The 23,470-nt window shown below is 47.3% G+C and overlaps 1 protein-coding gene across 1 annotated transcript; it reads right to left on the reverse strand.

Moving 5' to 3' along the window:
• Window positions 1–1,962: 1,962 nt before the first annotated feature.
• Window positions 1,963–21,955, reverse strand: F10 (coagulation factor X). The gene is made up of 8 exons (XM_004663374.2): window positions 21,853–21,955; window positions 17,005–17,165; window positions 11,646–11,670; window positions 10,331–10,444; window positions 7,608–7,739; window positions 4,847–5,091; window positions 4,050–4,167; window positions 1,963–2,552 (listed from the first exon to the last, which is right to left on the reverse strand). The coding sequence occupies exons 1-8, from the start codon at window positions 21,953–21,955 to the stop codon at window positions 1,963–1,965; spliced, it is 1,488 nt and encodes a 495-aa protein (XP_004663431.2).
• Between the last annotated feature and the right edge of the window lie 1,515 nt (window positions 21,956–23,470).

The following is a 23,470-nucleotide window of genomic DNA, read 5'->3' on the forward strand; positions in this document are numbered from 1 at the left end:
TTTTTTTTTTTAAAGATCACTGGTGATTAAAAAACATATATATTGCAATAAAATGAGAGTGGTCTTTGGCAAATTCCCTTTTAAAGTCTTCTTGAATTCCTTATAGGCTGCCCTTACACCCACACAGGCTCCATCTGCATTTGTTTTATTCCTGGATGGGGGCCTGTGTTGGTGCTAACCTTGTGCTATAGTTGGTAGAACCCAGGGAACTTCTGTTCTTAGGGATAACCACAAAGTCCAGCCAGGAAGTCAGCCGTGACTGTGATCAGCCCACTCCTGACCTGCCTACAGGGCCAGTGGGGTCACCCTGATGTGGAGAGGATAGATTCCACTGTCCTTGTCACCGGTTGGACTGCACCATGAGGTTCAGGGATCAGTCCTTCTCTTGGACCCTGGCCACCTTGCTTTGGATTAGTGTGGTTCATTCCCTCCATGGGTAATTCTTGAATATTCCCTCCATGCCAATACTGTTAGGGGCAGTGGAACACCAAGAAGACCCAGGGGAGACACTGTGGTTGGGGTTCCATCAGGTCAGAAAGATACCCTCAGCCAGGTGGCCCTCTCCTGCCACATCCTGGCCACACTGGCCTCCTACCTACACTTGTCTTGTCACACAGCCCCTCTGGGGGTGGGCAGCCTATTCCTCCTTTTCTGCTTTGGGTCCTGCCTCTATCCACCTTAGCACCAGGACCTATAGCTGGGTCCTTCTCTACAACGAACACCACACGGTGGTGTACAAATAGCCTCAGGCTTGTGCTGGACCTGTGTAGGTGACCCCTCAGACAGTTCTGGGAAATCTAGTGTTGTTCATGTTGACTTTTCCCAACCTTGCAAAATATCCTGTTTATAAAAGACTATTACAAAAGAAACTCTTGATTTGGGGGCAGTTTTGTACTAGAACTTTTAAAATTTGCCCAGGGAAGTTACGCAAAAGGTAAACCATAGAGAAGGCTTGGAAACAGAGTAGGCCCATCTAGAGCGTGGGTTCTATTTACTGGAAGTGATTAGAGGCCTGGAGGCAGTGAGGGACTAGAGGGGGAGATGAGCTGGAGGCCCTTCCAGCCACGCACCTCATGGTGCACACATGCTTTGGTGGTGTGAAGAGGGGCTGGAAGAGCAACAGCAACTGCCTGGTTTGGCTAACCCAGAGACTTGGAATCCAATGTCTGGGCTGAGGCCTGTAGCTGGGTTTGGCAAAAGACTCACCAGGGCTCCTAATAGACCCATGTTGGGGGGGGCAGTGTTGCCACCTAGTGCTCAGGGAGACTCGGCACACTCAACAGGCAGCCTGGCTCAAGGAGACTCCCATGCCCACTGACCATCTGGCCCAGTACACGGGGTGATGCCCTGTCTTTGGTCTGGGCGAAAGGGCCCTTTGTTTAGCGTCCATTAAAAGCTCTGTAGCTTTCTTTCCTTGAATTCTGCCTTCCCCAGGATGTGAAAGAAATGCCCAGAAACCATGGTTCCAGCTATTCCATCCATATTGCTTAGTTTCCTCAGTGAGTTAGGGGTCACTAGGCCAAGCAGGGGAATATCAGGAAATCTGGGACTCCTGACCTAAGGTGCCAGCAGAGGACTGTGGCTCCTGTCCTGCTCTGAGTGTGGTCTGAGGGCTCTGGGCATTGATCCTCAAAGCTGTTGAGCATGGCCAGTTGACAGGGACAGTTGGGCTACTCAAGAACAGAAATGCACTGTGCTGGGTGAAGATGGATGCATCCCAATATGAGCAGAGGCCTCATTCCCTAGGGAGCCTGCAACCCTCCGAAAGGCTCTGGTCTGGGTCAGCAAGTGGGGAAAACTGCAGTTCAATGGAGCCTGGGTTTCCCATGTCTAGAGGTCAAGGGAAGATCAGAATGTAACCTAGAGATCCCATCACTACAGGTGTCTGGCTGCTCCGAGAACTAGCCTTCTCAGGTGGAAACATTAAACAGTACCAGATGTGGTCCAACAGAGTGACTTCTTTTACTGGGGGGGAAGTGCTGACTGTGGGGTCTTGGCTGTGGGCAGGACCCGGTCCCTCATGGACTTGTCGATCCACCTGAGGAAGGCTGACACCTTGGTGTAAATCCCATACTTCCCTTTCTTTGCGCACCCTTCTCCCCAGCTGACAATGCCAGTCACAAAGTAAGTGTCCTTGAACCGGGTGACATGGGGGCCGCCGCTGTCCCCCTGGCAGGCATCCTCCAACTTGGCATCATAGCCAGCACAGAACATGTTGTGGGTGATGGAGAAGGTTGTGGAGAGCTTGCAGGTGTTGCGGTCCACGTATGGTACCTCCAGCATCTTGAGGGTGGTGGATGGCTGGCCCTTCTCGTGCGTGCGCCCGAACCCACTCACGATGCCTGTCTTCTGTGTCATCAGTGTGGCCTCTGCCCAGTCCTTCTGGGGCAGGCAGGCAGGGGCCACATTCATGCGGAACATTATGGGCGTTTTCAGCTTGAGTACTGCAATATCACAGTCGTAGGTGTCCTTATCAAATTTGTTGTGCTTTATGATCACCTCCACTTCATGCACCATCTCATTGCCCTCCTCCTGCTCTGTGTTCCGGTCCCCTAGAGCCAAAGAAAACAGACAATGGTTAGTTCCCCAGAGGCCAGGCATTTGCACACTGGATACTTAGAAGATCTCCCCATTTCTACTAATTAAATGGAGCTGGGCCAGGGTTCAGGCCTATGATCTCAGCACTCAGAAGACTAAGGCAGAAGGTTTGGGTGTACAAAGCCAGCCCAGGCTACATAGAGAGACACAGTTCAAAAAAAGGAAATGAGGGCTGGAGAGATTGCTCAGTAGTTAAGGCACTTGCCTGCAAGCCTAACCACCCAGATTTGACTCCCCAGTACCCATGTAAAGCCAGATGTATCTGGAGATCATTTGCAGTGGCTGGGTGCCCTGAACTGCCCATGTTCTCATTCTCCTTATCCCTCTCTCTCTTTCTCTGCTTACTTTTTTTTTTTTTTGCAAGATAGGGTCTTGATCTAACCGAGGCTGACTTGGAATTCACTATGTAGTGTCAGGCTGGTCTCGAACTCACATTGATTCTCCTATCTCTGCCTCCCAAGTGCTGGGATTAAGGGTGTGTGCCACCACACCCAGCTAAAATAAAATATGTTTTTAAAGGAAATGAAGAAGACAAAAGAAAAAGATACATAGTCATGTTGAACACTTGGAAAATATGGGCAAGTAGAAAGAATGGGACTAAAGTGGCCTACAGTCACTCTTTGCTCTCTAGTCATTTTTTTTTTGTTTTTGTTTTTGTTTTTCGAGGTAGGGTCTCACTCTAACCTAGACTGACTAGGAATTCAGTATGTAGTCTCAGGGTGGCCTTGAACTCACAGCGATCCTCCTACCTCTGCCTCCCAAGTGCTCGGATTAAAGGCGTGTGTCACCACACCTGGCCTAATTCTTGGGTTTTGTAGAAACAGATAGACATTAACTAAATGACCCACAAATAAAAGAATGAAGCCCTGAGAGTGTTGTAGAGAGGAGGAGTCGGGGCTGGAGAGATGGCTTAGTGGTTAAGGTGCTTGCCTTCAAAGCCAAAGGACCTCAGTTCTATTCCCCAGTACCCATGTAAGCCAGATGCACAAAGTAGTGCATGCATTTGGAGTTCATTTTCAGTGGCTGGAAGTCCTGGTACACCCATTCTTTCTTTCTCTCTCACTCTGCCTCTTTCCCTCTCTCAAAAAAAATTAAATAAAAATACAATATTTAAAATAAATAGAGAGGAGGAGTCTGAGAAAGGCTCCTGATGAGAGACATTAAGAGAAGAGGCATCATAAAGGGCACAGAGACCCAGAACCCTACATAGAGAAGCCTCTGTGAGGGAGGACCTGGTCCAGGGAAGTCCTTCCTCCTCTCTGTTCCCTTTCCTCTGCCTCCAATTATCTCCCTAGCACACGAACTCCTGGCCCCAAAACAGAGCGTCTGTATTTTAGCAAGTGTCCCCAACAGATCCCATCCTTTCTAGAGGGCTTGGAAAGGGCTATTGTGGGGTCCAAGGGCCTGAGATGATGGCAGTCCCAGACCTCAGGGGTGGGGGTCGCACTTACCTACCCTCACCGTGAATCGTCTGGCCTGGAGGAGACAGTGGGCTGCGGTGAGGATGAAGAAGCGGTTCAGGATGGTGCCCCCACAGAACCCGTTGTTCTCTTCGTTGACGAGCAGGGCCTGAGACCAGAACCACATGTCTGTCAACCAACCACCTATGGTCTGGTCTGCACGTAACTTGTGCCCAGCTGACCAGGCTATGTGCAGATCTCCGAGGAGTTCAGAAGCAAGCCTTTTCTAGGAGCCTTGCACCCACTCCACTGGCCAGAACCTCCTTGCCCGCTGGCCTGTCCTGACAGCCTGTCCTCCTCTGCCTCTGGAGCTTGTGCAGTCTTCTCCCCACTGCTTGGGATGCTCCCTGCATCTGCAGGTATTCCAGATCAATAACCAGAGAGTGACTTAAAAAAATTTTTGACCAAGCCAGGCATGGTGGTACACACCTTTAATCCCAGCACTTGGGAGGCAGAGGTAGGAGGATCGCCATGAGTTAGAGGCCACCCTGAGACTACATAGTGAATTCCAAGTCAGCCCAGGCTAGAGTGAGACCCTACCTTGAAAAAAAAAGTTTTGACCATAAGTACATATACTTTTGTCTAAGGTACTTTCTGCTTTCTTATGATTTAGATGTTTGGGTAAGAAATAAAATTAGAAATGAAGCAATGGCAGTCCTTCTCACCTGTCACTGGGGAGAACCTATACCTGCTTGGATTGATGACTCCCAGAGGGTCATCTCACCAGCCTCAAGTATGAGGAGGACTGCTCTGACTGCAGCCAGCACAGTACAGCTCAGGCCAGATACCTGCCAAGGACATTCCCCATCTGCACAATCCCGGCCACCCACGATCCGGCCAAGATTCTTCTGGTGGTCCTCAGGATATGTCTGGTTGAGATTGAGCAGGTCAAAAGGATTCTGGGTGGGGTACAGCTTGTCCAGGGTATCCCAGTCCAGTATGGTCTCTTTAGAGATGGGCTCACTGCTGTTGGTGTCCTGGGCCACTGCCCTCTTCCTACGATCCAAAGTGACTTTTCCACAGGGGAAGCGCTCTGATGGAACAAAGGACAGTGCAGGACTCAGTAAAACTAGAAGCTCTTCCCCACAAGGGTCCTGGCAAGGCAGTTTGTGACGGTTAATGCTGGCTGTCAAGCTGACTAGATTGAGAGTCAAATAGGAGATTGGTAAATCATGCCTCCTGGTATGCCTGTGAGGACCTTTCCAGAGCAGATTAACTTATTAAAGACATCAGGCCATTAAAAAGAATGTGAATGAGGGGCTGGACCGATGGCTTAGTGGCTAAGGCACTTGCCTCCAAAGCCCAAGGATCCATGTTCTGCTCTCCAGGTCCCACATAAGCCAGATGCACAATGTGAAGCAAGTGCACAAGGTTGCACATGCCCACAAGGTGGCGCACACATCTGGAGTTGATTACAGTGGATGGAGACCCTGGTGTACCAATTCTCTCTCTCTCATAAAAAAGACCAGTCTGTTGGGCTTGCCTCAAAAACAAAAAAGAATATGAGTAAGGTATATACAATATATAATAAGGTAGGGCTACTGGTACAAGTTTATAATCTCAGTACTTGGGAGGCTGTAGACAGAGGATCATGAATTTGAGGCCAAGCCTGGTCTACCTAATGAAAGCTAAAAAAAAAAAGCAAGGTTAAATATTTTGCATCAGGGCAACAGGAAACATGCCTTGATAAGATGCTAGTAACCAGCAAGTCCACATCCAAGCAGGCTGAAGGTGGCTAAGGTAGAAACCCACTTGAAAACCTTTCTCTTGAGGAAAGAACACCACCGAGGTGCCCTGCCTGTACAGGGCCACCTAGAGAAGTGTTTACTCAAGTTGAGTTGTTTATGTAGGGCACTTTGTCACATTCAGGTGAACACATTCAGGGTCTGCAGGGGCAGGGAGGGAAAAGGAAGCAGTGACCTGAGGCTGAGCACACTGGCACTCCTGTACTGAGGCAGGTCTAAATTCAGGCAGATACAACATGCTGTTCACTTATGTCTCTGCAAGGAGTGACTAGGTCTGGGCCAACAAGAAGACTTGGCAACTCTGTTGCCTGAAGATAAGATGCCCATTGTCCTACAGTTAGTTACTTTGGGGGTGATATTTGTAGTTACAACCTTTGAAAAGTTTGCAGCATGCCGGGCAAGTATTTTGCCATGAAGCCACACCCCAGCCCATTATTGTGTTTTTAAACATCAAATTTTATTTTGAACTCATCTGTGATTATTCTTGGAGTTAATATAATTTACATACACATCAAGAAATAGCTTCAGCCGGGTGTGGTGGCACACACCTTTAATCCCAGCACTTGGGAGGCAGAGGTAGGAGGATCGCTGAGAGTTCGAGGCCACCCTGAGACTACATAGTGAATTACAGGTCAGCCTGAGCTAGTGTGAGACCCTACCCCAAAAAACCAGGAAAAAAAAAAGAAAGAAATAGCTTCAGTTAAAATCTTCTGAACTAGTTTAGGTTTAAAATTTTCATTGCCAATGGTAATAAAAATCTTGCTGCCAGGCGTGGTGGTGCACACTTTTGATCTCAGTACTTGGAAACCAGAGGTAGAAGAAGTGTGATGAGTTCAAGGCCACCCTAGGACTACAGAGTGAGTTCCAGGTTAGCATGGGTTAGAGTGAGACCCTACCTCAAAAATGTCCCATCTTTTACCTCTTGAGAAATTCCGTGCATGTGACTGGAGTTATCATTGAGAGATGCATCTGGAGTCACTACTTCCTGATCATTTAACTTCTGCAATAAGTTGTTCTCAGTGAGAAGAGGATGAAAAGGAAGAGAGGCAGAAATAGTGCAGGATGTTGTGTGCTGACCGGATCATGCCTGTGTACTTGCTCAACAGGGCTATTGACCAGCAGTCTTAAGACCACTCTTCTAACTGGCCTGGGAGATGCCATAGCCAGGGTCAGGGTCCAGCTATGGTAGTGAGAGATGGATGAAGCGATTTATCCTGTGTCCAATCTGGACCCCTCTCACACGTGGGACAGGGGGCTCAAACTCTTGGTCCTTTGCATCCCTCAGCCTGTCTTGCACTCACTGCCCCTGGGAGCCTTGTCAGCAGCGGCTCTGAAGCCAACCACTAGATGCAGCAGTGTTGGGGTCTCAGCACGTAGACGGAACAATGGACTCCATCCACATGGGGCCGCTTCCTGCTCATGCCTCCTTCCCCACTCAAGGACCCTGTGACCCCTCTATCTTGCCCTCTGGGGTATTGTGACAGTAGCCATCACCATTCTATCACCATCCCTGAGGCAGTGAAGGGTGGGCTAACCTACACAGAGATCATTGCTAGTGCCATGGGCAGACTCGACATGGTACTGCCCAGGAATCATCTCCTTTCAGTGCCTGATCTGCCCCAGGAGTGAGGAAATGGTGTCAGCCCACTTCAGATGGGGAAATAGAGGCAAATTGCCTGTCTGGCTTCCAGATCCAGTGGGTCTGCTTCCAAACTCTGGATCTTGTTGTTAATCTCTTTTACAGAGTGTCACCTACAAAGCCCACTCAGAATGTTCTATGCCTCCACAGCCTGATGATCCCTACCTGTGGAGAGGCAGGACTTCCCGTCGTCCCCCAGAGTGTACCCACTGGCACAGGAGCACACCACTGAGTTCTGCTCTTCTCGGCAGAACTGGTCACAGTCCCCATTGTCCAGGCTGCAGAGTTTCCGAGTGACTGAAAGCAGAGGGATCAGCTGTAGCTGGCCAAAGGGTGTCACCTATGTCTACCCACCCCAGTCATGCACAGGCCCAGGCGAGCAAAGGGCCAGAGCCCCAGGCAGACACACATGGACAGTGCCAGTGCTAACAGGGCATGTAGTCAGAGGTGCCAGCCCTGTGTGAACACTTCTCCCTGTGGCCCCCTCCTCAGGCCGGGGGGGACACCCAGCATCCACGAAGGTCTCTGTACAACCACTAAGGGGCCAGGATAGAGTTGGGGGTCCCAAGGGCTAGTGGGAAGGAGGACGAGAGAACACTCCAGGAACCAGGTGCATACCAGGTATACCAGTGGGTGGGAAATGCAAACTCCCTTCCCTCTAAGGCCAGGGGTTCTCCATGAAGTAAGGTCCTCATGACCATGTTGTGGCCTCCTTCCATGTTTAGCTGTATACTTCAGGAAACCCTTGGAGAGGATCATTTTCCTTTAAGTTCAGCCTGCTCATGTGGCAGGTGGATCCAGACGTCCCCAAGAGTGGCCCTACACTCCCTATTAACGAATGGCACCCCATACTCTTTGTACAGGGCTATGAACAAACAACCTGTGGGCTCAGGGCACAGCCCTCCAGTGGGGTGCCTGCCAGCTGCAACTCTCCCTTTACGCACTCACCAACAATGGATATAGTCTGTGAACCCTGCCAAAGCCTCAATCTTGCAGTAAGTACCTCTAAGCCAGAGGCCTACTGTGGACACACTGTGCTTGTGACTCTATGGTTCCTGTAGGACTGGGCAGGAGCAGTGGCCTGTGGGAGCTCTCTGGAAGGAGACTGGGGACTGAGTCTAGTTGGTAGGAGAGTCAGCCAAGCTATAAGCAAGAGTCCCAGAGGCCAGAGGCCATCTGGTCCTGTTGTGTCACATGGGCACGTCATTTCTACTCCACAGTCTCAGTACATACACTTGTTAACTTGTAGGGGGGAGAACATCTTGAGCCACATACAATTTGTGGCATAGTACCCACTTCACTCCCTAGGTACTTGTTGACCTGCCCATGATGGCTCAAGGCCAGCCAAGTACCTCTGCCTCCACCGACAGCAGCTCGGGCCAGAGGCACCCACACACTTCCAGTGTGGTCTGGTCCGCCCCAACATGCACTGATGATCATGCCGCTGGCAATTTGCTTTACAATCCTTCAATTGGGCTTGGGTGAAAAGATTACTATGGTGCAAAAGTCAATCTTTTTCTTTTTGTGTGCATGTTTGTGTGTGTGGTGTGTATCTGTGTACATATGTGTGCTTTATGTGTATACAGGTGTGCATGCATGCATCTGTACTTGCATGTGGGGGCCAGAGGTTGATATCAGGTGTCTTCTCTGATCGCTCTGCTCTCACTAAGAGGCAGGTCTTTCATATGAACCCAGGGCTCACCAAGTTGACTAGCTTAGCCAGTCAGCTTGCTCTGGGGATCCCCTGTCTCTGCCTCCAAGGTGCTGGACTTATGAGTGGACCACTATCCCACTTGGCATTTACACAAGTTCTGGGGATCTAAACGTTAGGCCTTACATGGGCATGGCAAGTGCTTTATCCACTGAGCCACCTCCTCAGCCCCACGAACATCAGTCGTAATGGAATTTTAGGAAGCATTCTTTCCAGCCTTGGGTGTGTGCAGGAGGGTGCCTGGGCTTCTGTGGAATGGCACATGATCCACATCCACATTGGAGAGAGTACTGATCAAAGATCATAAAGTAATTAAATTAATCCCGGACATGGTGGTGCTATAATCTCAGCATATAGAAGGCTAAGGCAGGGTGGTTGCTGAGAATTTGAGGAGGCTAGGATGGCTACATGACTATATGTAACCAGCTTGTGATACAAAGTGAGGCCCTGTTTCAAAAAAAGAAGGAAAGAAAGAAAAGAAGAGAAGTCGGGTGTGGTGGCGCACGCCTTTAATCCCAGCACTCAGGAGGCAGAGGTAGGAGGATCGCCGTGAGTTCAAGGCCACCCTGAGACTACAGGGTGAATTCCAGGTCAGCCTAGGCTAGAGTAAGACTCTAGCTTGAAAAACCAAAAACCAAAAAAAAAAAAAAAAGAAAGAAAAAAAGAAAAGAAAAAAGAAAAAGGGAACGGGAACATGTAAATCTTTGTTTCAGAAAATTTGTACCTAATGTGTTATTTAAAAATATTAATCATTATATTGAAGAGCACTCAGTAATTTTTCATGTAGAATGAAATGCATCTAAAACTGGACAGTCTTGGGCTCTCCTCACTGATGTCTGTACTGACAGACAGAAATACAAGGAGACCATCTAGAGCCATTGCGTCAGATCTGGAGCAGTGCGCTCTCCTCTGAGGGACTGAGTCTGCCCTCTGGCTCTTTTATCTATAGCAGTGCGTTGCCCACCTGCCAGTGCTGTCTGACTTCTCTGTACTGTCTCATCACATTCTACCCAAGTGGTTTGGAGGGCATGTTGGGGCTAAGTTTGGGGGATTACTCTGGTGGAGCAGTGTAGCTGAGTACAGACTTTATGAATTAGAAGTAACTGAGGTTACTTCTTCCCTTTCCTCCATCTGTGGAAATACCTGCTTTGAAGGTCCTTCAAGCACAGTGACTTACAGAATTCACAGTTTTTGCCTTCATATCCCTCCTGGCAGGTGCACACATACTCTTTAAAGCCGTCTTGACACTGGCCCTGATTCTGGCAAGGATTGCTTTCACACTGGTCACCATCTGCAATGAGAAGGGAGAGAAACACCTGTGGTCCAACCACTCAAGAGGCTGAGGCAGGAGAGTTGCTTGAGCCTGGGAGTTTGGGGCCAGTCTGGGAGTCTGGGTAACAGGGCAAAAACCTATTTTTTTTTAAATGCTTTATTTGAATAAATAACAAAACTGAAATTACTATTAAAATATTGTTACTAGAGATTGTGGAAACATCCGGAGGGGAAATTTTTAAATGAATGAGATCTCTAAAGAGCAGGAAGACATTAAGAATGTAATATATTTTCAAAAGTCAAGGGCTAGAGAGATGGCTTAGCAGTTAAGACACTTGCCTGCAAAGCCAAAGGACCCAGGTTCGATTCCCCAGGACCCACATAAGCCAGATGCACAGGGTGGTGCATGCATCTGGAGTTCATTTGCAGGGGCTAGAGGCCCTAGCATGCCCATTTTCATTCTCTGTCTCTTTGCCTCTTTCTCTCTTAAATAAGTAAATAAAATATTTTAAAAAGTCAAATACTTTCTTCTAAATTATATCTTTTTGTTTTGTTTTGTTTTTCAAGGAAGAGTCTTGCTCTAGCCCAGGTTGACCTGGAATTCACAATGTAGTCTCAGAGTGGTCTCAAACTCACAGCGATCCTCTTATCTCTTCCTCCCCAGTGCTGGGATTACAGGTGTGTGCCACCATGCCCAGCTACTTTCTATATCTTTTTTTTTTTTTTTTTTTGAGGCAAACTAAGCAGACTGTCTTTTTTATGAGCAAGAAAGAGACAGAGAGAGAGAGAGATAGAGAGAGACAGAACTGGTGCACCAGGGCCTCCAGCCACTGCAATCGTACTGCCAATGTGTGTGGCCACTTGTGTGTATGTGCAACTTTGCACGCTTGCATCACTGTGTGTCTGGCTTATGTGGGACCTGGAGAGTTGAACATGAGTACTTAGGCTTTGCAGGCAAGCACCTTAATCAATAAGCCATCTCTCCAGCCCTCTTTTATATCTCTATATCTATTCTATTTGTTTTCTGAGGCGGGGTTTCACTCTAGTTCAGGCTAACCTGGAATTCACTATGTAGTCTCAGGCTGGCCTCAAATTCACGGCAATCTTCCTACCTCTGCCTCCCGAGTGCTGGGATTAAAGGTATGTGCCACCATACCCGGCCTAATTTATATATCTTAATCAGCCCTTCTCACTTAAGACTAAAATAAGAAATACCTCACCTTTGTATTTGGTCCAGAATTCATTCTAAAAGAAAAAAAATATTTAATAACACATTAGAAAAAACAGACATTTCACACTAACAGCAACCATCACCCAGTAACTCAACCAAGGAATGCTCTGTTCTGAAAATGTGTCATCTGATAGGGCTGGCTGCCAGGATCTCCTGCACCTGCCAAGGCCTGACTCCTATCCTCTTAAAAGCATGGTCTTTGTTAAATACTGAAACTATATTTTTCAGGTTAATTTCCAAGAAGTAGATGGAATCAAAAATAGTTAGCTCTGTTCTCTATCTCCTAGTTCTCAGTTAATAGTCCTGGCCTGACAATTGTGAATTAGCTTAAAACAAGTCAAGAACCTAACATTACATTAACATATGTTCTCAGTTTTAAAATATTAAGCATTAGGAAAAAGAGGAACTCTTGTACACTGTTAGTGGGAAGGTAATCTGGTATAGCCATTGTGGAAATCAGTGCAGAGGTTCCTGACACAGCTAAAATATTTTACTGTTGGTAGCTGTTTCAATAGTGCCACTCCCTCAATTCAGGTCCATCTGGGACTACAGAATGTAACCTTAAGTAGAAATGGGTCTTTGAAGTCAGGTGTGGTGGCGCACACGCCTTTAATCTCAGCACTTGGGAGGCAAAGGTAGGAGGATTGCCATGAGTTCGAGGCCACCCTGAAACTACGTAGTGAAATCCAGGTCAGCCTGTGCTAGAATGAGACTTTACCTTGAAATTCCCTCCCCCCAAAAAGGGTCTTTGGAGATGTAATTAAGGCAATGACCAGATGAATTGTACAGGATTATCATATATTCTATTCTGATGAGAACGTCTCTATAGCAGCCAGGAAAGGGTGCCTGGAGCCGCACAGTGGAGGGAGCCCATGGAAAGAAGGGAGCAGAGTGCGGCCTGAAGCCACAGTAGCAAGAAACAAATCTTCATGTAGAGCTAATCTTTCCTTGATCTGGGTTTTGTCACCTCCAAAACTATGAGAGAATAAATACCCATTATTTTATTTAAAATATTTATATATTTATTTGAGAGATAAAGAGAGAGAGGAGTATGGGCATGCCAGGACCACTTGCCACTGCAAACAAAATCCAGACATGTACATCACTTTGTGAATCTGGTTCTATATGGGTACTGGGGAATTGCACCTGAGCCAGCAGGCTTTGCAAGCAAGCCCCTTTAACCACTGACCCATCTCTCCAGGGCAAATCCCTGTTATTTTATATCATCCAATTTGTGAGACTTTGTTGTGGTAGCCCTAAGAATACATGTACTATCTTTAAACTATTTTGTTTTAAGGTTTGATATATAGCTCATTGGTAGAATGCTTGCCTATCTTGCATGAGGCCTAGGTTTAATCCCGAGTGAGACAGAGAGAGAGAGAGAGAGAGAGAGAGAAATTAATCTTAATTTTTTTAGTACAAAATATATTTTCAAAAGTGAAACAGAAGCTAGGGAGATAACTCAGTCGATAAAGTACTCATCTCACAAGCATAAGAACATGAGTTTAATCCCAGAACCCACATAAAAGAAACCCTGTGGCACATGTTTATAATCCCAGTGCTGGGGAGGCAGAGATAGGAGGATCCCTGAGGATTGCTGGCCAGTCAATTTAGCCTAATTTGGTGAATTCCAGGCCAGTAAGAGATCCTGTCTCAAAGTGGATGGATAGGGAGATAATGACTGAGAAACGACACCCAACGTTGTCACCTGGCCTCTACATGCATTCTCACAAACATGTACACACACACACACACACACACACACGCGCGCGCGCGCGTCAGCTAAAGCGCCCCTGATTTAAAATGACGCAGTGAACTCTATTTCGGTGTACCACCCTATGAATTTCAACATGTGCATAGACTTGAGTAACCATCACCACAGCCAGTACACAGCACACTTCCACCCTCCCTCTAACCCTTTCATCAGCCCTTCACGCTGTCATGCATGGGCACACACCACAAACCTGTGTGTCATCACTGGAGCAAGGATGTTTGGAAATGCTGTAAGTGAACTCTTTTGTGGCACGGTCTAGGAGGACTTGCTTGCCCTCTTTTGTACAATGTCTCCGGAGTCACCGTGTGCCTGAAGCGTGCTCCTGCTGTTGCCCGTTCCCATGCCACCCTTAGGCTTAGCCTGTTTTCTTACCTTCACCTACCAGTGGATGTTTATGTAATTTCCAGTTTGAGACAATTGTGACTGGAGCTGCTATAAGCATTTATACAAATAATATAAATATAAATGGATGAGACAGGAGCTCACATATGCAAAGCTGACCTCAAACTCCCTATGTAGCTGAACATGACCTTGAATTCCTGATTCTCCTATTACCATCTCCTGAATGCTGGGATTGCAGGTATGCGCCATGAAGCCCATTTTATGCTATGCTGGGAATCAAACTCAGGGCCTTGTGCTCTGAGCAACATTCACATCTCTATCTATGAATTTCTTTCTTTCTTTCTTTCTTTCTTTCTTTCTTTCTTTCTTTCTTTCTTTCTTTTTCTTTCTTTTTGAGGTAGGGTCTTGCTCTAGCCCCAGGCTGACCTGGAATTCACTCTGTATTCTCAGGGTGGCCTTGAACTCACAGCGATCCTCTTACCTCTGCTTCTCGAATGCTGGGATTAAAGGCGTGCACCACCACGCTCAGCTTGAATTTCTTCCTTCCTTCTTTCCTTCCTTCCTTCCTTTCTTTTTTTTTTTTTTGTTTTTTTTTTGAGGTAGGGTCTCACTCTAGCCCAGGCTGACTTGGTATTCACTATGTACTCTCAGGTTGGCCTCAAACTCAACAGTGGTTCTTCTACCTCAGCCTCCTGAGTGCTGGGATTAAAAGCCACCATACCCAACTCTATCATGAATTTTTATGTGAACATAAGTTTATTTATTTATTTATTTTTTTAGGAAAACACTCAGGGATAGGATTGGTCTGACAGTGAGTACTTTATATGTCTTTTTGAGAAACTCATTGCACACTCCATGGGCATATATGAATGCGACACTCTAGTCTCCCCTCATCCTCTCAGTTTCCTGTCTGTTATTTATCAGTGTTTCATCCACAGGTATATCGGAGGTCTTCCCTCCCCTCCCCTCCCCTCCCCTTCTTTCCCTTCTCTTCTCTTTTTTCTTTCTTTTTTTGTGGTAGGGTCTCGCTCTAGCCCAGGCTGACCTGGAATTTACTATGTAGCTCAGGGTGGCCTTGAACTCCTACCTCAGCCTCCCAAGTGGTGGGATTACAAGTGTGTGCCACAATGCCTGGCTTGCATTTCTTTTTCAAATATTTTCTTTATTTGAGGGAAAGGGGCAGATAGGGAGAAAGAGAGAAAATGTATTTATGTATTTATTTAAGAGAAAGAGAGAGAGAGTATGGGCACACCAGGGCCTCTAGCCACTGCAAACAAACTCCAGATGCATGTACTACCTTGTGTATCTGGCTTATGTGGGTACTGGGGAGTCAAACCTGGGTCATTTGGCTTTGCAGGCAAGTGCCTTAACTACTGAGTCATCTCTCAGCCCTGAGTCTGCATTTCAATGGTGGCTAATAATGTTGTATATCTTCCCATGGATTCATCATCTCTTTTTTCTGTGGTGAGAGGCTGTTCAAGTCTTTTAATTTAATGAGGTGTTTATTTTCTTTGTTTTGGTTGCATTACCTTTTTTATAGATCCTGTGTTTTCAGTCTTTAAAAATGTATTTATTTATTTATTTACTTATGAGAGAGAGATAACAGGTGTGCCAGGGCCTGTAGCCACTGCAAACAAACTCTAGATGCATGTACCACCATATACAACTGGCTTATGTGGGATCTGGGGAATTGAACCTAGGTCCTTAGGCTTCACAGGCAAGTTCCTTAACCACTAAGCCATCTCTCCAGCCCTCTTTGTAGATTCTGGATCCCTTGTTGGATATGTGAATTGCAAATGTTTTTTTTTTTTTTGATCTATAGCTTGTATTTTCATTCTCTTGGGGAAGTTTGTATTTTTATAGAATCCAGACGACTAACTTTCCTTTTATGAGTCCTCCTTTCCATGCCATGTTTAAGAACTTTGTCTAATTCCATGTCATAAGTTTATTCCCTAAAGTCGAAATTTTTTTTTTTAAAAGTGTGTGTGTGTGTGTGTGTGTGTGTGTGTATGTGTGTGTGTGTAAGTAATTATGGGCATGCCATGGCCTCTTGCTGCTGCAAACAATCACCATACACTTGCACCACTTTTTGCACCCAGCTTATGTGGGTGGCTTGGGAACTGAGCCAAGGTTGGCAAGCCAGCGCTTTTAATTGCTGAGCCATCTTCTCAGTCCCTAAAGTTGAAAAGTTTTATGTTTTTACCTTTAAATATATGATATATTTCTTGTTAGGGGTCTTAAATTTTGTTTTTTTTAATGTATTTATTTGACAGAAAGAGAGAGAGAATGGGCACACCAGGACCTCCAGCCACTGCAAACGAACTCCAGAGGCATGTGCCACTTTGTGGATCTGGCTTTGTGTGGGTCCTGGGGAATGGAACTGGGTTGTTAGGCTTTGCAGGCAAGTGCCTTAACCACTGAGCCATCTCTCCAGCCCTGTGTTAGGTTTTATAGTGTGAGATTTTGGTCAATATTTAGGTAAACATGCAATTATTTGAATACTGCCATGGCCTCAGTGTGTTCCCCCCCCCCCCCCCAGTTTGTATGTTGGAAGTATGTGTTAGCACTGAGAGGGTCAAAGTCTTTATGAGGTGATTGGGTAATGAAAGCTCTGTCCCTGTGATGCTTCTGCTCCTCCTTATGCCATGGGAAGGTGTGGCAACTAGATGCCCTGGAAGCAGATATGAGCCCTTCGAAGACACCAAACCTGCCAGGACCTCAGTCTTGAATTTCCCATTCTTTATGATTGTGAGCAATGAATTTTTGCCATTTGCAAATTACCCAGTCTAGGGCACTTTGTTATAGCAATACAGAGAGACTGGGACACATGGCACTTGCTGACAAGAATAATTCTTTGTATATTGAATAGTTTTTGTAGCTTGGTCCAAAATGAACTCTCCATCCCTGCATGGTCCTCTTTCTGGACTCTATTCCTTTGCATTGACTTCATGTCTCTATCATGACTCCCCATGAGTGACCCAGCTTGGTAGTGAGTTTCACCCCTGAAGCAGTCAGGGTGCTGAGCTAGCTCAGCCGCCAGCCAGTGTAGGAGATGGGACAGTTCTGACCCCTGTCACTGGAGGAGCTGGAATGCTGTAGCCCTAAGCTAGTAAGAGATTTGGGATGATCCAGATCTTAGCAAGCGAAAGATCCAAGATGGTCTAGCCCCTAGCCGGTAAGAAGCTGGGATGACCCATCCCAGTGACTTCCATGTGAACCCAGCCCAACTCACTGTCTTCTTATTATCCTCAAAGACTTCTCGAGCCTCTTCATAAGAGCAAGTTTCTTCCATACATTCCCTTTCCAAGTTTCCTTTCTTCATCTCTTCAAAAAGTGTGTTTGCCCTCCGAGACCTCATTAGGACATTGTTGGCATGTTCCTGGTTAATGAACACTGGAAGACAGGAAAAGACGCAGGTAAAGGGGCCTTGTCCAGTTACCAGCTCTCCCAACCTTCAAAGGCTGACACCTGCACTGGCGAGCTATGGGGGAGGCTGACCTTCCTCGTGGGTCCGGAAGCACCCACAAATATTCTTGCAAGAGGTAAACAGGCCAGTCAGATCACACACCCCCCTCTAAATCAACCTCCCAATAGCTTCCCAGCCCTTGCACACCTGCCAACCTCGGGTGCCCACCCAAACCCTCCTCTGAACTCTCGCTGCTCCAAGGGCATCTGGGCCTTAGGGACTGCACTAAGTCACTCTACTTCTGGCCTGTCTGTCCTCACCTGCCCCCACAGTCTCTGCTCTTGGTTAGGTGGGTTAAGTGGGAACTTGTGCTGCCATTCTTGTTTGTTTGTTTTTTGAGGTAGGGTCTCATGCTAGTCCAGGCTGACCTGGAATTCACTCTGTATTCTCAGGGTGGCCTCGAACTCATGGCAATCCTCCTACCTCTGCCTCCTGAGTGCTGGGACTAAAGGTGTGCGCCACCACACCCGGCTTGTGCTGCCATTTTAATAGTGACCTTTGAAAGGTAGAATTTACATCAAGTCTTAGAGCATACAGAGATTTAAAATGTTTCAAGAATAGTCCATTTTGGGAGGTTGGAGAGATGGTTCTGCAGTTAAAGGCACTTGCTTGCAAAGCCTGATGGCCTAGCTTTGATTCCCCAGTACCCATGTAAAGCCTGATAAACAAAGTGACGCATATGTCTGGAGTTCATTTGCAGTGACAGGAGGCCTTGGCGTGACATTCTCTCTTTCTCTGTTTACAAGTAAACACTAGATAACTTAAAAAAAAAAAAAAAAAAGCAAGCCAGGTGTGGTGACATACACCTTCAATTCCAGCACTTGAGAGGTTGAAGTAGGAGGATTTCTATTAGTTGAAGGCTAGCCTGGATCTACAGAGTGAGTTCCAGGTTAGCCTGGGGCAGAGTGAGACCCTATTGCCAATAACCCCCCCAAAAAGTTTAAAATAGATAAATAGTTCATTTTCTGTAAAACAGTGCTACCTTGGACCTTTCTAGCTGATTTCAAGGTTTGCAAGTGAGAGGCTTGTGTGTTTCTCCCCTGGTGCGACCCAGGGTGCTGGGTGTCTCCTGCTCCTCCTCTTTCACTGTGACCCTGGGACAGTCTGGCTCTTTTTTTGTTTTGTTTTGTTTTGCTTTTTCAAGGTAGAATTTCGCTCTAGTCCAGGCTGACCTGGAATTCACTATGTAGCCTCAGGCTGGCCTCAAACTCACAGTAATCCTCCTACCTCTGCCTCCCAAGTGCTGAGCTTAAAGGCATGCAACACCATGCCTGGTCCAAGATCCTACCCCCCCCCCCAAATTACTTCTTTCTCTCTTCCTTTTTTTTTGTTAACTGTTCAGTTGATCATTATTATTATTGTTGTTTTTTTTTCATTTTTTTTTTTTTTTAGGTAGGTTCTCACTGCAGTCCAGGCTGATCTGGAATTCACTATGTAGTCTCAGGGTGGCCTTGAACTCATGGCAATCCTCCTACCTCTGCCTCCCAAATGCTACAGTTTATTATTCTTTTAGATGGCTATGAAGTCAGCGTGACATCTCACACCTGGACTAGCTTTTCTGGTGGCAGGGCTTAGAGACAGACAACAACATTTATGGGTATTTTTCTTTCTTTTATCTATTTATTTTATTTTATTTTATTTTATTTTAAAGTTTTATGGTCTTTTTTTTTTAATTTTATTTATTTATTTGAGAGCGATAGACACAGAGAGAAAGACAGATAGAGGGAGAGAGAGACAATGGGCGCGCCAGGGCTTTCAGCCTCTGCAAACGAACTCCAGACGTGTGCGCCCCCTTGTGCATCTGGCTAACGTGGGACCTGGGGAACCGAGCCTCGAACTGGGGTCCTTAGGCTTCACAGGCAAGCGCTTAACCACTAAGCCATCTCTCCAGCCCTATCTATTTATTTTAGAAAAATCTACATTATCCCTTTAATGCTGGGCTCAACCTTGTCATTTGCTGACCCTTTCTCATTGCTGTGACTATCTACTTCATATCAGCCCACGCTGTGATCCCCAGCTTGCAATGCCCTGCAACTTCCCCCCTCCATAGAAGGCTAAATACTTTTTCCTCAGGAACAGTGAAAGCTAGGGCTCATCCATCCTCCTCATTTCCCTCCGCTCCTGTGGTGCACCCACAGTCTCAGATCTGATAGTCAAGCCTTGTTTAGTCTTTCCTATATTGCAACCCATAGACCTCCTGCATTCCTGGTGGGGTCTTATTTTAGTCTGCTCCCTGATCATACAATATATACATATTTGAACACTGCTCTGGAGTCCCTCTGCCCTTCAGGTGGCCTGTTTCCTTACTGTCAGGTTGGTGTACTGTTTGCTTTTCTCTCTACCACCCTAGAGCCACAGACTGGCCACAAGTATCAGTTCCCACTCATCCAGGCCCCAACATTATCTCTTCCTCTTCCCTTAGAGCATCTTGTTCCTCCAAGATACTCTCTACCTCTCCCCTTGACATCTGACCCTGAGCTGACCTCAGGCTGTTCCATCACAGAGCATTCACTCTTCCATCTGTTGCCTGTTCAGGTCCTCTCTCTTCCTACCTTCTCCCAGAATCCTACTCTCCTTTCTTCCCCCAGTGGAGATGAGACGGCTCTAGGAGCTGGACTACCAGTGGGGGAAGCAAGGGCCGGGGATGGGCACAGAGCTGAAGGTGATGGTGCTCTCATGGTTTATATTGACTGGAAACTTGAAAAGACCTAGAATTACCTGTGAGGGATTATTTTAGCCTCTGGGCATGATGGCGAGGGACTATCTTGGCTAGGTTGGAAAGCAGAAGGTATAGGGGGCACCACTGCATGGGCCAGGCTGGACCATATAAACAGGAGCAAGCTAGCTGAACATGAACACTCATCACTGCCCTGCCTCCTCCATGTCCACGTGACATGTGAGCCAACTTCCTATCGTGCTTTCCCTGCCACGATGGACTGTATTCTGTGGAACTATAAAGTGAAATAAATGCTTTTCCTTCCTAAGTGGCTTATGGCCGGGCATTTTGTCCCAGCAATAAGAAAGCAACAGAATCAGATACCTGAGGAAACACTGTACAGGATGAGAACCTAAGGGCCTCTTTTCAAGGCTGGCCTCTCAGGTCTCTTGCCCTCAAATCTCCCTTGCACTTGCTAGTCTCTGCTACACTGGCCCACTTGCTGTCTGGATTAGGTCTCAATACTTTATCACCCCAGGACCTTAACATCTGCCCTCTTCCTAGTCTGGAACCTTCTTCCTCAACTTGATGGTTATCTTCATTTTCAACTTGACTGGGAGATTGAGGCATACCTGTGGCTGTGTCTGTGAGGGTGTTTCTGGAGAGGATTAAGGGAGAGGGACCCATCCTGAATGTGAGTAGCACCACCCCATAGGCCAGAAGCCCAGAGAGTAGGAAAGGGAAGAAAGGGAGAAGGGCAGCAGCGAGCCAGCACTTCCCCTGTTCTGGCTCCTGGCCACCATGATATGAACTGCTCTCCTCTGCCATGCTCTCCCCACCGGGAGGGGCCAAAACCTCTGAAACCGTGAGCCAAAATAAGTCCATCAGCTGCCTGTCAGGTATGTGGGCCTGACCACCCTGTCTTGTCCTCTTCCACATCTCTCTGACCTTCTTGCCCCCAGCTGTTTCTCATCACGGCTGTTCTCTGGTGCTACATATGGGAAGGTTTGCTCCTGCCTCCTTGATGAGAATGTGGCTTCTGCAAAAAGAAGGGGCCTGTCTGCTTGTGACTCTGTCCTCATGCCCAAGCATAGCACGTGCTTACTAAATCCTTCACCAATGCATAAAGGAGGGGGACTGGACAACTGGATTGCCCTCAGGCTCTGCCCTCTGGACCTGATTTTTGTCACCAGGTATGGCATTAAATGAATGAGGTTGGCAACTCAAAATTCAAGCATGCCGAGACTGATACATCTGTCTTTGGACATCAGTGAGCCTCGAAAGCCTGGATACACAGGGCTCTGCAGCTGCTGGCTAGGGATTTGTTAGTTCGTCCTTTGGTTTTTCTAGTTCCCACATATCACGATACTTAAACATGGGGCTGTCTTTGTGGTGCTGGCCCTATTGGTGACATGCAGGCATGGATCAATAGTGTGTGACAACATTCACAAAGGGTGAATCTAAACCCGCTGAGTGTAGAGGTGGGAACTGAGCCGTGTGACCCAAGGCTGCTTGTTGTGTGAACAGAGCATGTTCTGAGTTAACTACAATAAATGCTTCTCTTGAGACCTGCTTAATTCCCATCTGTGTAGCCTTGCCCTGTGCAGCCCCCAGTCTGGCCAAACTGCTTGAGCAGGGCGCCCTGTCTCTGTGTCTGCCAGCTATCCCAGCATCACCCTCTCTGGCTCTGTCCCTCTTTATTATCTCTGTCCCCTTTTCTTATCTTTGTCCTCCCATTCTCTGTTCTGTTTTGCCCCCCACACCTCTCCCTTCAGGTTCCCTTTCTTGTGTTTCTCTTCTCATGACTCTCACTGGAAGTTGCCACTGGATCTGACTGTACTTCTTACTGGGAAGCCAGACTGCAGCTGGGCCAGCACATACACCATCCCATACTCTGATTGTCCACTTTTGCCCCTCCTCCCCAGCCACTCTGGAGTATAAAGAAGTAGGGAACTTACCACCTCTCCCAGGCAGCAGGAGGCTGGCCAGAGCAACATAGAGCAGGCCGAGTTGCAGTAGGCTCTCCATGGTGTGGCCAAGGACAACAGCAGCTACAGGCATGGGGCAAGGTTCACTTCCCTGGGCCCCAGGCGGCTGCGGTCCCTCTGCTTATCTTGGCCTCTTGATTGGAGCCCGGGCCTGCTGTGAGGTCAAGGGACTGGCTTCTGGTCATCGGCCTCGGCCTTTTCCAGGCAGAGTGGGTGGCTGGGAGGTCTTAGGCAGGTTGCGTCCTCATCAGAAAGTGCCCGGCAGGGCCTGCTTCAGACACTCTGAGGGTAGAAGTGCTGTTTTATGTTCTTTCTCTAGTTTTCAGATGTTCATCTCAGCTCCCTGCTAGTCCTTAGTAAAAGTATGGCTTCCCCACCATTTTTTTTTTATTTATTTATGTTTTTGGTTTTTCTAGGTTGAGTCTCACTCTAGTTCAGGCTGACATGGAATTCACTTTGTAGTCTCAGGGTGGCCTTGAACTCATGATGATCCTCCTACCTCTGCCTCCCAAATGCTGAGATTAAAGGCGTATGCCACCACCCCTCACTTCCTCATCATTTTTTTTTTAAGAACAGAAGCTGAGGTGTAGAGGGTAGTTTGGCATGACCTGGATGCCAGGTAGAAGTGGGATTTGTGCCCAGGTTCTCAGTATCCTGCTTGGCCCCAGATGACCCCAGCACAGTTGTAGGTGTGGGACTCAGGAGTTCCTTGGACAATGGCAGTCTCATCACCATGGGACCGAGATTTAGGGGACTATGTCAGTGGATTGACATTGTAAGTTCACCCCACTGTCAGGTGATGCCCTGAATAGACCATAGGGAAGAGAGGGTTGGTGACACTGGAAACTTCCGGGCCAGAGGAGGAGACCATGACCACAGGGCCTGCCACTTGCAGTGGGTCTTATAAACACACACAATGATGTCAGTATGAGGCTGCGGTGTCCCGTCAGGAGGTCACTGTCAAACCAGGCAGCGCCTGAACTCATGAGAACTTGGAAAGGGAGTGTATTAGTCAGGCTTCTCTAGAGGAATGGAGCAGAGCAAATATATATTTGCATATATATGCATATGTATCCATGCTAAAGATTGAAGAATTGAGTTCCAATGTCACAGAAGCATGGTACTAACAAAGTAGATTCACTTGGCAGTGAGGGGTAAAAGCAGGCAGGAAAAAAGGGGGGCTTCTTCTTGGAACCTCTTTTTATTTTATATTTTGTTTTTTTGAGGTAGGGTCTCACTCTAGCCCAAGCTGACCTGGAACTCACTATGTGGTCTCAGGATGGCCTTGAACTCATGGCAATCCTCCTACCTCTGCCTTCTGAGGGCTGGGATTAAAGGTGTGTGCCACCACATCTGGCCTCTTGGAACCTCCTTATGAATAGGCTGCCACTGGAAGGGCTGCCCATTTTGGGAGAAAGTCTTCCCCCTCAGTTACTCCTTCCTGGAAACACCCTCACAGACCTGGCCAGGACAAGTGTCTTATTTGATTCCTGATCCTATCAAGGTGAAAATAGAAATTACCTGGCACAGGGTGTATGAGATATGCTGGTAGCTGGTGTCTGGTTCTTGCCTTTTGCTGCCATGAGCA

Source organism: Jaculus jaculus, chromosome 3 (genome assembly GCF_020740685.1).
Source record: "Jaculus jaculus isolate mJacJac1 chromosome 3, mJacJac1.mat.Y.cur, whole genome shotgun sequence".
Lineage (NCBI taxonomy): Eukaryota > Metazoa > Chordata > Mammalia > Rodentia > Dipodidae > Jaculus > Jaculus jaculus.

What these genes read in the sequence shown, in the direction of transcription:
- F10 (XM_004663374.2), bottom strand. Translation starts at nt 21,955, where the DNA reads ATGCCTGTAGCTGCTGTTGTCCTTGGCCACACCATGGAGAGCCTACTG. An exon ending in TTGAGGATAATAAGAAGACA is followed by an intron (nt 11,671 to 17,004) that starts GTGAGTTGGGCT and finishes TTTTTCTTTTAG; the next exon opens with AATGAATTCTGGACCAAATA. An exon ending in ATTCTGGACCAAATACAAAG is followed by an intron (nt 10,445 to 11,645) that starts GTGAGGTATTTC and finishes TTCTCATTGCAG; the next exon opens with ATGGTGACCAGTGTGAAAGC.